At 40.3% G+C, this 12721-nt stretch overlaps 1 protein-coding gene across 1 annotated transcript; it reads left to right on the forward strand.

The window, feature by feature from the left end:
* The first annotated feature begins 3665 nt into the window (after positions 1-3665).
* pycr1b (pyrroline-5-carboxylate reductase 1b) lies at positions 3666-12253 on the forward strand. The gene is made up of 9 exons (XM_026170147.2): positions 3666-3851; positions 4380-4463; positions 4582-4652; positions 4769-4948; positions 5324-5431; positions 5558-5671; positions 8996-9088; positions 10736-10899; positions 11122-12253. Exons 2-9 carry the CDS (start codon positions 4397-4399, stop codon positions 11297-11299), a joined length of 975 nt encoding a protein of 324 aa, XP_026025932.1. The 5' UTR covers positions 3666-3851; positions 4380-4396; the 3' UTR covers positions 11300-12253.
* Positions 12254-12721: the final 468 nt, after the last annotated feature.

Below are 12721 nucleotides of genomic sequence, written 5' to 3' on the forward strand. Positions count from 1 at the left end.
CACCTGCATCCACACACACACCCACACATACCTGCCAGTACACAGGCATGAACACAGGAACACCAGCAGTGCAGAAGACACACACATCAAATAATAATAATAATAGTCCACACTGCTCACGGACCCCGAGTCCACTTCATCCCTATCATCTTAATGACATCAATAATGACAGTGATTTCAGTCCAAAATTTACCCTTAAGACCTGATATCACTGAATTTCAGTTCAGCTCTTGTGTAATTTGGCATACCTCCACATTTGTCTAGTTTCCCTTCCTTAAGACAGCCACGCTCCCACTGAGACCATTTCTGATGAGGTTCTGGTTGAACAGATGGATCAGCTGAAGGGTCAGATGCATCTCTCAGGTTCTGTGTCAGGTCTTTGCTAGATTTTTTAAGGACATGACTTTCAGATACTGTTCATCTTATGTGAATGTTTTTTAAGCTTGCCACTTCTTTTAACCTTCATTTTTTCCAGTTTCCTGAAACTTGTAAGGACACACTTCAAACCACCATATGCCAAGATTTTGGCTAATAGCTCCTTTTTAACACCTTCTTAGTGCTAAAAACTATTTCATCCCTGCCAATTTGTGTAATCGTTGGCATTTTTTCTAGAATCGACTAAAGAAATACAAACAAATTGTGTTTTTGTGAGAGGATGATAGTAATAAAGTGCCTAAAGGTATAATTTAAAATTGCTTTTTAAATAACTTTTTATTTTTTTAATAATTCATGTGTTTGAGGTATATTTAAAGGTATATTTTTTTCATTTCCAAAAATATTTTAATTTCAATTCAACACTAGTATTAATCCGATATTAATACCAGCATTGGTATTAATACTGTCATGGTCGGCTGTGTGGCAGGCAGGCAGGAGTGGTGGACCCAAAATGCAGGATTCTCAGGACACGAGGTTTAAACAGAAAATGCAGCTTGATTGCTGGAGCAGAACATCAAGATAAAATAAAACTCACAAAAGCAAACAAAACTCTAAACAGAGATGCAGGAGGACTGGAAATCCTAAACACGCAGCAAGTGAGGGTAAACAGACATTAACGACGCGACGCTGACACAAAGACACACTTGGGCTTAAATACACTGAGGGAGTCATCAAGGAATTAGAGACAGAAGGGGGACACAGCTGGGAGAAATAAGACCTAACGAGATAGGGGAGAGGTAAAACTGAACTCACTGACATGAGACATGAACTTTCAGAATAAAACAGGAAACTTAACAGACACAGAGAACCAGACAGGACACTGAACTTGACAGGCAGACTCATGAGCAGACACATATATGTATATATATATATACACACACATATATATATATATATATATATATATATATATATATATATATATATATATATATATATATATATATATATATACACATATACACATATATATATATGTGTATATGTATATATATATATATATACACATATACACATATATATATATATATATATACACATATATATATATATGTGTATATGTATATATATATATATATACACATATACACATATATATATATATATATATACACACATATATTTATATATATACATATATTTATATTAGGGGTGCAACGATACACAAAATTCACGGTTCGGTTCGATACTTTGGTGTCACGGTTCGATATTTTTTTGATACAAAAAAAATGTTCATGCCTTTTTAATTTGTCATTTATTAAAATTATAAATATATATTTTAACTCAAAAGTACAGTTTTTAAATTTAACCCTAACCCTTGTGCGTGTTTTTTATTTTGACAGCGAATGCGCACCTGCGGACCACTTATGTGCAGCCCTGGTTATTTAGCTCGTCATATTGCAGCCACAGAAATTCTTTTGTCCATGAAACCATAAAGCTGCACTTTCTTTTTGCCTTATAGTCTGATTTGTCATAACTTCTCCGTTTTGTGGTAAGCTTTTCTTTGGCTGTCACTTCTTCACCCTGACCTGTCTTATTTGGCTCAGCAGAACTAAAATATATATCTGTCTGTGAAGGTTCTCAGTCATCCAGGTCATCGTAGTCAAATATAAATCCTGCTGCTTTTACACACGCACTCACATAAGCTCAGCGATTCTCTGCGCGATCAACCTCTCACATGTTTAAGCTGCGGGAGATTTCACTTGTCATGTTTGCATAGTAAGCTAACGATTAATAAGACGATGTCAGAGGAATTGGTGCACAAATTATCATCACTCACAGATCAGTGCTGTCGCTCTCTATACACAGTTCGCGCGATTGCAAAGTGAAAGCAAAAAAACAAGCGCAAATTCAAACGCGACTTCAATATGTCGCATATTGACAGTGGCTCACCGATGCCAATGACATAATTACCCAGCGACATTTCCGAAAGAATGCAAAAGCATTGACATATATTTTTCCTTCCTACAATAGCCCGACGGGCAGGGCAGAGATAGATTTTGGTACCCCGACTGAAAAAATCGCTAGCACCGGGACGTCGGGCTAGCGATATTGCGAGCCCTGTATCTGATTGAGGAATCACTCATCTTTGGAAAAGAGAGTTTATTACAGAGAAATGTCTCTTTCCAAAATAAAAGCTATACTATCCGCTTCTTCTGGGCTATATTCTCAGCAGCATATTAAACAGCTATCTAAATGACTCGGCTAAAGTTAGTAGCATGCTTGCTTGTTTTTCTGCTTCCACTTGTCTTTGCACTAGGATGATGTCGGCGTAAATGTGCAGTCATATTCGTTGTGTTCCCACTAGTGCTTTCAGGTTAATCTCGTTGAAATGACCTTAACGCCACAACACGGCAAATCTCCGTTAACGAGCTACTGCCGATCGCCCCGTGCATGGGGCTAGACGGCCAACACGTTAACAAGCTAACTGCGCTAACACACTAGTTCCCACCCATGTAATTGAGTATTGCATGGCACATCCAACATACTGTTTTACTTTAGTCCATGACTCGCTTACCTTCAGGGTCATACGTCACATGAAAACCAAAATAATTCCAAACACCAGATCTGAATGAGGGTGGGGAAGGTCCATGTTACAAGGAGAGCTTAACTTCTGTCTCGCTAGCTTGCCCTGCGCTCTTCCTTCTGACGATGCTGTCTGTGTTGAGCGCTCAGTGAATCTGCGTTCGACTACTCCGCCTAGGCTGCACTGTCGACCCTAGGCGGAGTAGTCGAACGCAGATTCACTGAGCGCTTAACACAGACAGCATCGTCAGAAGGAAAGTTGATAAAATAAATTACAAATTTTGTATTGTTCGATACATATGCATACCGAACCGAAAGCACTGTATGAACGGTTCAATATCGATACGAATATCGTTGCACCCCTACATATATATATATATATATATATATATATATATATATATATATATATATATTTAAATTTAAACTACATAGTGAAAAAACAGACATTTTCTGTGTTTTAACTGTTATTGTTACTTAATACACTCGACTAAATACTCTATTAGATTAGCACTCGGTTCATGGTCACATATTATTGTCTTAATATGTGCTGGAAGTTCCGGTCTCACTATATGAACATGACCTACTTTGAAACGCACAGGGTGGGTGACCTGTATTTTTCCCGGGATGAAGCTGATGCAACTCCACCACGCCCATATTTCATAATCAAGCATCTCCATTGGTCAGAGACTCCGAGTATGTCTGTCGTGATTGGTCCTCTTTGATGTCTGCTGCTGCTCTGAGCTCACATGTGGGCTGAGAAGAAGGAAGCCACGTTGACACAAAAAAACTGGTGTTTTTTGTGTGTTTTTTTGACACCGGGAAAAGGCGGTCACATCGACACTTTATATCCATCAACGCAGAAACATCAGTTGGAGCGTCTGGATAAGGTATCTTAGCATGTTTAATATGTATCCGCCATGTTTCTCAGTCATTTATGGGTGTAAATCTAGCTAAAAAAAAGTTAGCTGGGAAGGGAGCTCAACGGCTAGCTAATGGCTTTATCATTTCAATAAGGATAACGCTTCATAGATTAACGCCCCCTAATAGTTGCTAATTGGTTGTGTAAGTCAGTATTTAACACTGAAAACATGTGAAATCGTGGTTTACGTGGATTTGTACACTGCAGACACAAACTCAGTGCCTTTAGCTCCGTGCACATTCAAATAAAGGCTGAGAGTATTTGTATGATACACGGCATTTAGATAGGTTTTATTTAGATGTAAAGCTCACTGTAAATCAGTAACTGCACTCATATCCTGCTGGAGTCAGCCATGGGTGCTGGAAGAGTGTCAGATGAGTCTTTGGCCATCATTTGTTGTCCGGGCCAGCTCCAGGACGTTTTCTCTCTGCTAGTCAGGCGTAAAATGTGAAAAGTCTGGTGGACTGAGATGACTCTCCCCCCTCCTCCACTGTAGGACAGAAGTGCCACATCATGAGTGTTGGATTCATTGGAGCGGGCCAGCTGGCTCATGCACTGGTGAAGGGCTTCACTGCTGCAGGTGATATGAGTCTTTTAGCTCTTTTTCTCCACTTTGTCCATCTTTCTTGTGACTCTGGGCCTCAGTAAGGACTTATTTTACAGCTGTTATTTATTTCTCTGCTTCCACCTGCCACCAGGTGTGATCGCCACCCACAGGATTACAGCGAGCTCCCCAGACACAGACCTGCCCACGGTATTGGGGCTGAGGGTGAGAAGTTTCCACATAGTTATTGTGATATCACCTGTCCTTCCCCGCCTCTTCACGTCTTAACATCTGCAGTTTTCATGACAAGTACCCCTGTCTTTTTTGCTCTTTTCCTGTAGAAAATGGGAGTGAACCTGACAACAAGTAACAAAGAGACCGTCAACAAGAGTGATGTGCTCTTTTTGGCTGTAAAGCCCCACATTATCCCCTTCGTTCTGGATGAGATTGGGCCAGACATTGAGGACCGTCATCTCATAGTGTCTTGTGCTGCAGGTGTTACCATAAGCTCCATAGAAAAGGTGAGCATTGGTCTCTTAGTTCAGTTTTTCATTTAAAGGGGCTGTACCAGCACTAATAAATAGATATAAACTAAAATATGAATAATGTTGCATTAAAATCGGTATTTACAGCATGTTCTCTATGTGGATGATTGCATGTTTGTAATTTTCCTGGGAGTAAATTTAATAGAGAGACCATGTTTTGAGTTAGGTTTGATAAAGTAGGTCTTTGTTGTACTTTGAAAGGAGGAAATGTACACACTTAAATGCTCCAAATGTGTTTTACATCTCCTGACTTGTTTCTTGCATATCACTAAGTTAAATTAAGCTGCTCTGGTGTGATTTCAAACACGTCTCATTTACTGACATCGCCTACATTTCCTATTAATTTTACAGAAGCTGCTTCAGTACCGCTCAGCTCCTAAAGTCATGAGGTGTATGACAAACACTCCAGTGGTGGTGAAAGAGGGAGCAACAGTGTATGCCACTGGGACACATGCAGAGGTAAAGAGGGATGAATCGCCTCGTGTTTATTGTCAGAAAAGATAAGATGTATGATCAGGTAGTGGGATTTCAGCTTTATTTTAACCCCATTAACATACATTTTGTCACTGTGGCATTTTTATCAAGGTGGAGGATGGGAAATTACTGGAGCAGCTGATGGCCAGCGTAGGCTTCTGCACGGAAGTGGAGGAGGACCTCATTGATGCTGTCACCGGTCTGAGTGGCAGCGGACCTGCCTACGTAAGTCACTTCGGGGGTGGTTTTGTTTCCCGGAAGGATGACTGTAAAGTCTGATGGATCCAGGTTTTGGCTATTACAGTGAGGCCTGGCACAGATGAAATAATCTGAGTAATCCTTCATCCTAAAATAGACTACATTGGAGCCTGGTGCAGAATTCATTCATTAAAGAGGACCTGTTATACTCATTTTCTATTCTAGCCCATTATGACTCTGCTAGAATAGGTTTTTGTGCGTAAAAATGTTTCTATGCCTCCAAAGAAGTTTTAGTCTTTCCCAAATAGAAAATCAACAGCAATCTGATAAACGTAACCTTTAAAAAAAAAAAAAAAAGTTATTCTTGTTTTATTTGCTCAAGGTTAAATACATTATCTCCAGACAGCCAGTAGATTTCAGGTAACAGTGACATCTTGACTATATGTGGACATGTGATGCATATGTCGGGTGTGAGCCCCCCTAAGGACAAGCTTGAGCCAGGTAAAGGGGTTCGGTTAATTATTAATCAGTTATTCCCTTTAAACTGTGCTTTTATCTAAATCCTCAGTTCACCCACTGTCTGAAAGGAGCCGTTTTAGATCCCTCTTAGTTAAACAAAATCTGGTATTCTCATTTCCAGATCTCTATTTCTTTCTTATGGGACTCCAAGTAGTAATAGTTATGCATGATGGAAATACAAAGTTTGTTTATCAGGCCCTCTGTACAGTCTAAAAAAAAAAAACCTCTTAGCTTCTGGGCTGAACTTTTGTAATCTGTATATAATCAGTATAAAACCAACCAGACAGCATCGGCCGCTGTGCCAGACTGAAGACACAAGTGTACGATCATGTCAGTTTTTATCGCAATTTCAGTTATTTATCAGTACAGATGCTTAGAGATTTACACATTATACAGAGGGAGATGTTGCAACACTTTGAAAAGATGAGACTTCCTGGAACCAAAAACAACTTTGAAAAGAGAAAAAATGTATTTGGTTCCAGGTCTGACTTCCTCCCCTTTTTTATACCACCAATGATGTCGAGATTTTGTACTATACTACAGCGAGTACTCGCACCCTCAGCACTGGTATTTATGATACAGAGCAACATCACTGTAAACATAACACCTTTTTAAAAAGTGTGTTATTGTTTTATTTGCTCGAGCTCCACTCCAGCTCCTCTGCAACCCTGAACTGGAGAAGGAGAAGAAAATTGATAGATGGGTAATAGATCCCCTTTAAAATTTTGCAGCATCCTTCGTCTTACAGTGTGTCTTACGAGGAATTTATTTATATTTTTATCAAACCACCCTCTCCATTTTGCACTCAGAGCTACTGGGATTTATGTGGATTGATGCAGGAATGATCTGATACGCTGTATTTTTCGAAGACTGGTTGCTATTACTTCTGTTTATCTTCAGCTGTCAGGCTTCACAGCCTGGTCTGAAACTAATCATTAGCCTTTGATAAATTATTTAGTCTATAAGATGTCAAAAATAATGATGTGAAGCGTTCGATTCATGACAGGATGTTGAGAAAAGTAAGCACTTCTTCATAGATGTAAGCAGAAAATGTGTCTTTTTCTGATTAGGTTGATTCAAGAACACATTGTTTTGGCTTCGTACCTGCTAGTCACGACTGCACTGACTGTTTAGAAACCTTTGCGTGTTCACTGTTTTTCAGTGACTGGTAATATTGTGCACATGGTCTCAAGCTTGAGGTCTAGATAAAGGAAAAAACATTGGCAGGTGTGTATGTATATATCCTGTCCATATAAAGGACCTTTCGTGTTTGTGCTGTTGTGGTATTTTTGGGCAGTTTTGTCATATCCTGTCCTTGGTAATTACCTGTAGTGCCACGAGTGTGTTTCCAAATTTCAGTCCTCTTTGCTTTCGAAAATGTCACATCAAATTTCGTGTGTAGCAGGCCGATGTAAGCACTGGTGGAGGAAATCAAGAGTAAATGTGTCTTTGGCTGATGTCTGCATAGAATCTGAGCTTTAGCAGAGATCTTGTAAGAAAGCGGACTTGAAAAATCCTGACTTGATATCTTTTCAGATTTTCTTTTTCTTCTTGAACGATGGTGTTGGTGTTAGAAGTAAAACGTTCATGGGGAAAGAGGTGTTTAAAAACTTTTGTAGATGTTTTGTATTAGATTTGAGTGTTGATTCTTTACAAGCAGTTTAATTCCAGTGATAAACAGAACATAAAAGCTTTAAAGTTACTTCCAAAATGAGTCACTAGGGGCGTTTAAAAAGGCATGCCTTTGGCACGACTTGCTTGTAGTGGGACTCTGGCTTTGGGCAGGTATTTCTAAATACATTTGAAGGGCTCTGAGGACGGTGCAGCACCGTCCAAAGACATACAGGTTGATTGATTAATCCAAATTGGCCATAGGTATGAATGCGGGAGTGAATGTGAGTGCGAATGGTTGTCTGTCTATGTGAGTTAGCCCTGCGACAGACTGGCGACCTGTCCAGGGTGTACCCTGCCTCTCGCCCTGTGACAGCTGGGATAGGCTCCAGCGACCCCCATGACCCTGAAAAGGATAAGCGGAAGCGAATGGATGGACGGGCTCTGAGGATTATTTTCTTTTTTCTGTGCTGGCTGTTCAACAGCATATTGTAAAAACTAGTTCTGGGAGAGCATTTACTTTCCTGCCTCACACTAGACATATTTAGTGGAATGTAAAGAATAAAGGAGAAGCATAAGAAAACTAATCAGTAGCTTAAATTGATCTCTACCCTCACTTGTAGTTTGTTGTCCGTCATTGTTTCCTTCACGATCCAAGAAGTCAAGGCAGATGGTTGTGTCTCCCTGTTATTCATTCTGCTGTTAAAAGGGAGTTCTTCCTCCCTACTGTCGCCAAGTACAACTCACAGTCGATCTTCTTACCTTATATTATAATGCACCTTGAGATCACTGTTATGAACGGATGCTGCAGGAATAAAACTGAATTGAACTGTGAGGAAAAAATAACATTGTGCAGTGCAACTATTGCCTCATGTCTTCTATTGTTGTGGTGCTGCTGGCCAGTTTAGACCTAGTTGGATACATTTCTGCCTCCCAAAAAGATTTTCCCATGGCACTGGATGATTTGCAGATGAAGCTTGCAGACTGTGTCCACCAGGATTTTATTCCGTCCTCAACTTTTTCTGCGTACCGTAATGTAACATTGTATTTCTCAAATCTGTTGAAATGTGGGGTGGCTCTCAAAATAAGCCAAGGGAGGAATGGCTCTGGTCTGAAACGGGCCAGGTGATGTTGAATTTTTGTGATGGGTTTAGATGCTTTAAAGACATGTTGATGACTTTCTTGTTGCTTAAAATAATAGAAAATGTTGTGTTTATACAGGCGTTCACAGCCCTGGATGCTCTCGCAGACGGAGGAGTGAAGATGGGACTGCCGAGGAGGCTCGCTGTCAGACTTGGAGCTCAGGCCCTGTTGGTCAGTAGTGCTAAATCTGTGTGTCACATTCAGGTCTCTTCTGTTGCACTTATTCTAAATATTAAGTTTCCTTGATCTGCTACGCTGCATGTTTGGAGGCAACAAAATTATTAAGCTTGAGTTGCTGTTTTCAGTGCATCCAGCAATTTTGCCGTCTGATAACTGCTGACTTTTGTTCAACGAAAAAATAATGAAACCCAAGAAAAATAAACACCTGCGGGGCACTCGGGCTTGCCAAAAGAGGAGGAAAAGAAGAAGAAAAGGATAAATTTTGATCCTGCAGCTCTTTTTCTGCAGGGTCTGCACAAATTTTAAATTGCTCTTTTTAACATTAAACTTAAATGTAGTTTGATTCTGTTTATACGGCGCTGTTGGGATGTGATTAGGCTTTGGCAGTTTATCAGAGACATTACTGGAAATTACTCATTTCAGTTTTTGTTATCATGGCAGTTGCTTCAGGCTTCGTGTGTGTGTGCGCTTACAAGTTAGATGTTATTATGAATTGTTTTCTACACATTACTTGAATGGGCTGCACAGATACATCTGGGGACTCATTTGGCCTTTTTTTAAAAAAAATTAAAAAAATAAAAATGTATCTTTTTTAGCCCTTTAGTTGAACAATAGCATCCACAGTTGATTTACTCGAGGATAACTCCTTAGTCTTTTATTGAATGGGCTAACCCATCCAATCTCATGGTTTTGTTTTGGGTTTTTTTGGTTGGGGGGGGATCTTTTCACCGCTGACTCGCTGGCGGGGGGCTATTGTGTCGATATCATGTAGCTGCTTCTTCACCCCATGTTTGGATGGGCTCCATCTCCTTTGTTTTATATTGCAGCTGGCAATGAGCTCATTTGAGCTCCTAACCAGAGCTTGGTTCTTGTGCTGTTACCCTGAGCTTTGTAAGGCTGCACAGCAGAACAAGGACTGCTGTTGACGTATGCAGCACCAAGCCGATTGTATTCCAAGTTATGTATTTTTGGGGGGTGAGTTGTTGTTGTTTTTTTGTTTTTTTTGTTTGTTTGTTTTTGTAGCCGTTATTGTACAGAAAGTAGGGACAGAGCCGGGAGGAATGACATGCAGGGAAGAATCAAATCCCGAGCCCCTGCAGCATTTCAGCGTACGGTTAACCACGAGAGTTAAAACGACACAGAGTTTGTGTTGAGCTGAAGAATTAGAGACAGTTCTTGGATTGATGGGTAATGGATATTGCTCTTTTTTTTCCTTTTTTTTTTTTTTTTTTTAAGTGGTGTTAATTTGTTTCTTACTCAGTAAATTAAGAGAAATGGTAACCAACCAATCATCCAAGGTGTCATTCAAATATTCGCTGTACACCAGCATGGTGCCGGAAACCTATTTGGCTGGGGCCATCAAATCTGATTCTGCATTGCATACGTGCTCCACTTACAACAGAAGTGACACAGGATAAAACAGATCAGCAGAATTTGCAAACAATAAGTGAGAGAAGACGCTGAGAAGCAGGAGGTTAAAGCTTCACAACCCCTAGTGGCATACAGAGCAACTTTATTATTTGAGCTACGCCTCAGACTTTATTCTCTTGTCCATGCTCTATAGAAATGGATGCCAACACCTGCACTGTTTCTGCAATACCTCCTTTATTTTTACATATTTCTAATGTTCACTTTCAGGGAGCAGCAAAGATGCTGCTTGAGTCGGAGCAACACCCCGGCCAGCTGAAGGACAATGTGTGCTCACCAGGGGGCGCCACCATCCACGCCCTGCACTTTCTGGAGAGCGGTGGCTTCCGTAGCCTCCTTATCAATGCAGTGGAGGCTTCTTGCATCAGGACACGGTGAGAAAATTAGAAAGTCGTTAAAAAAATGTAAAAATTGCAACTGTATATTTCTCAATTGACCCATTTTCCCATTCACTCCACGTTTAGTCCTGACTCAGTTTTGTGACATTTTAAATTGTGTGTCTGTCTTTATCCTTTAGTTATAGTTATCATGGCACACACAGACAACCTTTCATTTTTAGTGTACTCGTGACATTAGTATTTCTCTTGTCCTCGCAGGGAGCTGCAGTACCTGGCAGACCAGGAGCGCATCTCTCCAGCAGCGATTAAGAAAACCACATTGGACAAAGTGCTGCAGCAGCCTGGAGTCACAGTCGGTGGAGTGGCTAATGGGAACAGCAAATCAGGGCTGAGCTTATTCAATAATCGCGGCTCTGGGCTCAAGAAGAAGAACTGAGTACACAGAGTGGCAGACACACACACACACACACAAAGACACACAAACATGTTACAAGTGTGCCGGCACGTGCACATGTGGACCTTCATGCTGTACATCTATTCAGCCATAGAATTTCAAAGACAGACTCAGGACTGCTCCGAAATCGAATCCAAATGACTTTGCAAAATTATTTATTGATACTTGATTGACGTGCGGACAGCGGACCTCTTGATGACATCGCCACATTACACACAAGCACAGATGTGCTTGTGCACGCTGCTCACAGTTATCGCCTTATGTTGTGATGTGGGATTGCTGTATGCATACACTCACTGAAGAGCGAAAGTGCATTAACAATCTGTCTGTCTGTGCTTTAGCTCTACGGTCTCTGGGGCTGTTAAACGGTAATGACCCAGTGGGCCATCATGAGGTCCTGGTGCACGCCAGGCAGCAGATGGTTGCAACATCAAGCTGTTAATGTACGTCTTAAATGTGTGTCTTTAAAAAAGAAATGAAACCATGTAAATCATCATGTACCAAATAATTATCATTTCTCTTTGTCTGACAGTGTTACGAAGACTGAATGCAGATGGAACAAAAATGTTAACTTTTTTCTTTGTTGTCTGTCACATATAAACACTTAAGGACGTTCAAAGATCATTTCAAACTGTTATACCTCTGACTTCAGCATTGCTGTGCTTTATAAAACCCAAAGGCACTAATTAATGTATTTTTCTTTTTTTTTATGGAGAACAATGTGATATTCCTATATGGACGGGCAACAAGAAAGCTTAAATCATCTACACAGTGCATCACAGATCATATGGATTATATGACGGTCCTGTTTACTTCTGTATTGCTCTCTGAATTTTTACCCCCATAATGTTACATATAATGTCTATTTTACCTGGTGCATCAGCCACTGAATTGGTATGCAAGTCAAAAAGTTGATATTAAAGAAACAGAATCTGTTTTCTTTGTTCATCCTCTTTTCTTTTCTCTTTTTTTTCCCTTCCCTGTTTCCCGAACGCCATTATGCATGTTTCATTTTTATAGTTTACGCTTATGTCCATTAGCTGGTAATTAATGTGCACCCTGGCCTCCAGATGGCGTCCTCTGATCAATGTGACCCATTTAAGCGCGCCTGTAAAGATCAAATTACCGTCTTCACGCTGCTGCCTGTTAATAGAGGCTTAAAAATCAACCTTAATATAGCATCAAATATAACTAAACCACCTCCCTTATTGGAAAAGAGCATTAGCTGTAGTGCTACAATTACATGTTTTATACAATCTGCATTCTAAACTCTCCCCGTGTCGCGTATCATGTCCTCTCGTAGGTCACCGCCTTCTGAATTCTTTCCCAATCAGATCTCTGTGTGGTAAATTTAGACCTTGTGTGTGCTTTAAATAATGAGAGGTAGACCGGTGTTTCCTTGCT

Source organism: Astatotilapia calliptera, chromosome 6 (genome assembly GCF_964374335.1).
Source record: "Astatotilapia calliptera chromosome 6, fAstCal68.1, whole genome shotgun sequence".
Lineage (NCBI taxonomy): Eukaryota > Metazoa > Chordata > Actinopteri > Cichliformes > Cichlidae > Astatotilapia > Astatotilapia calliptera.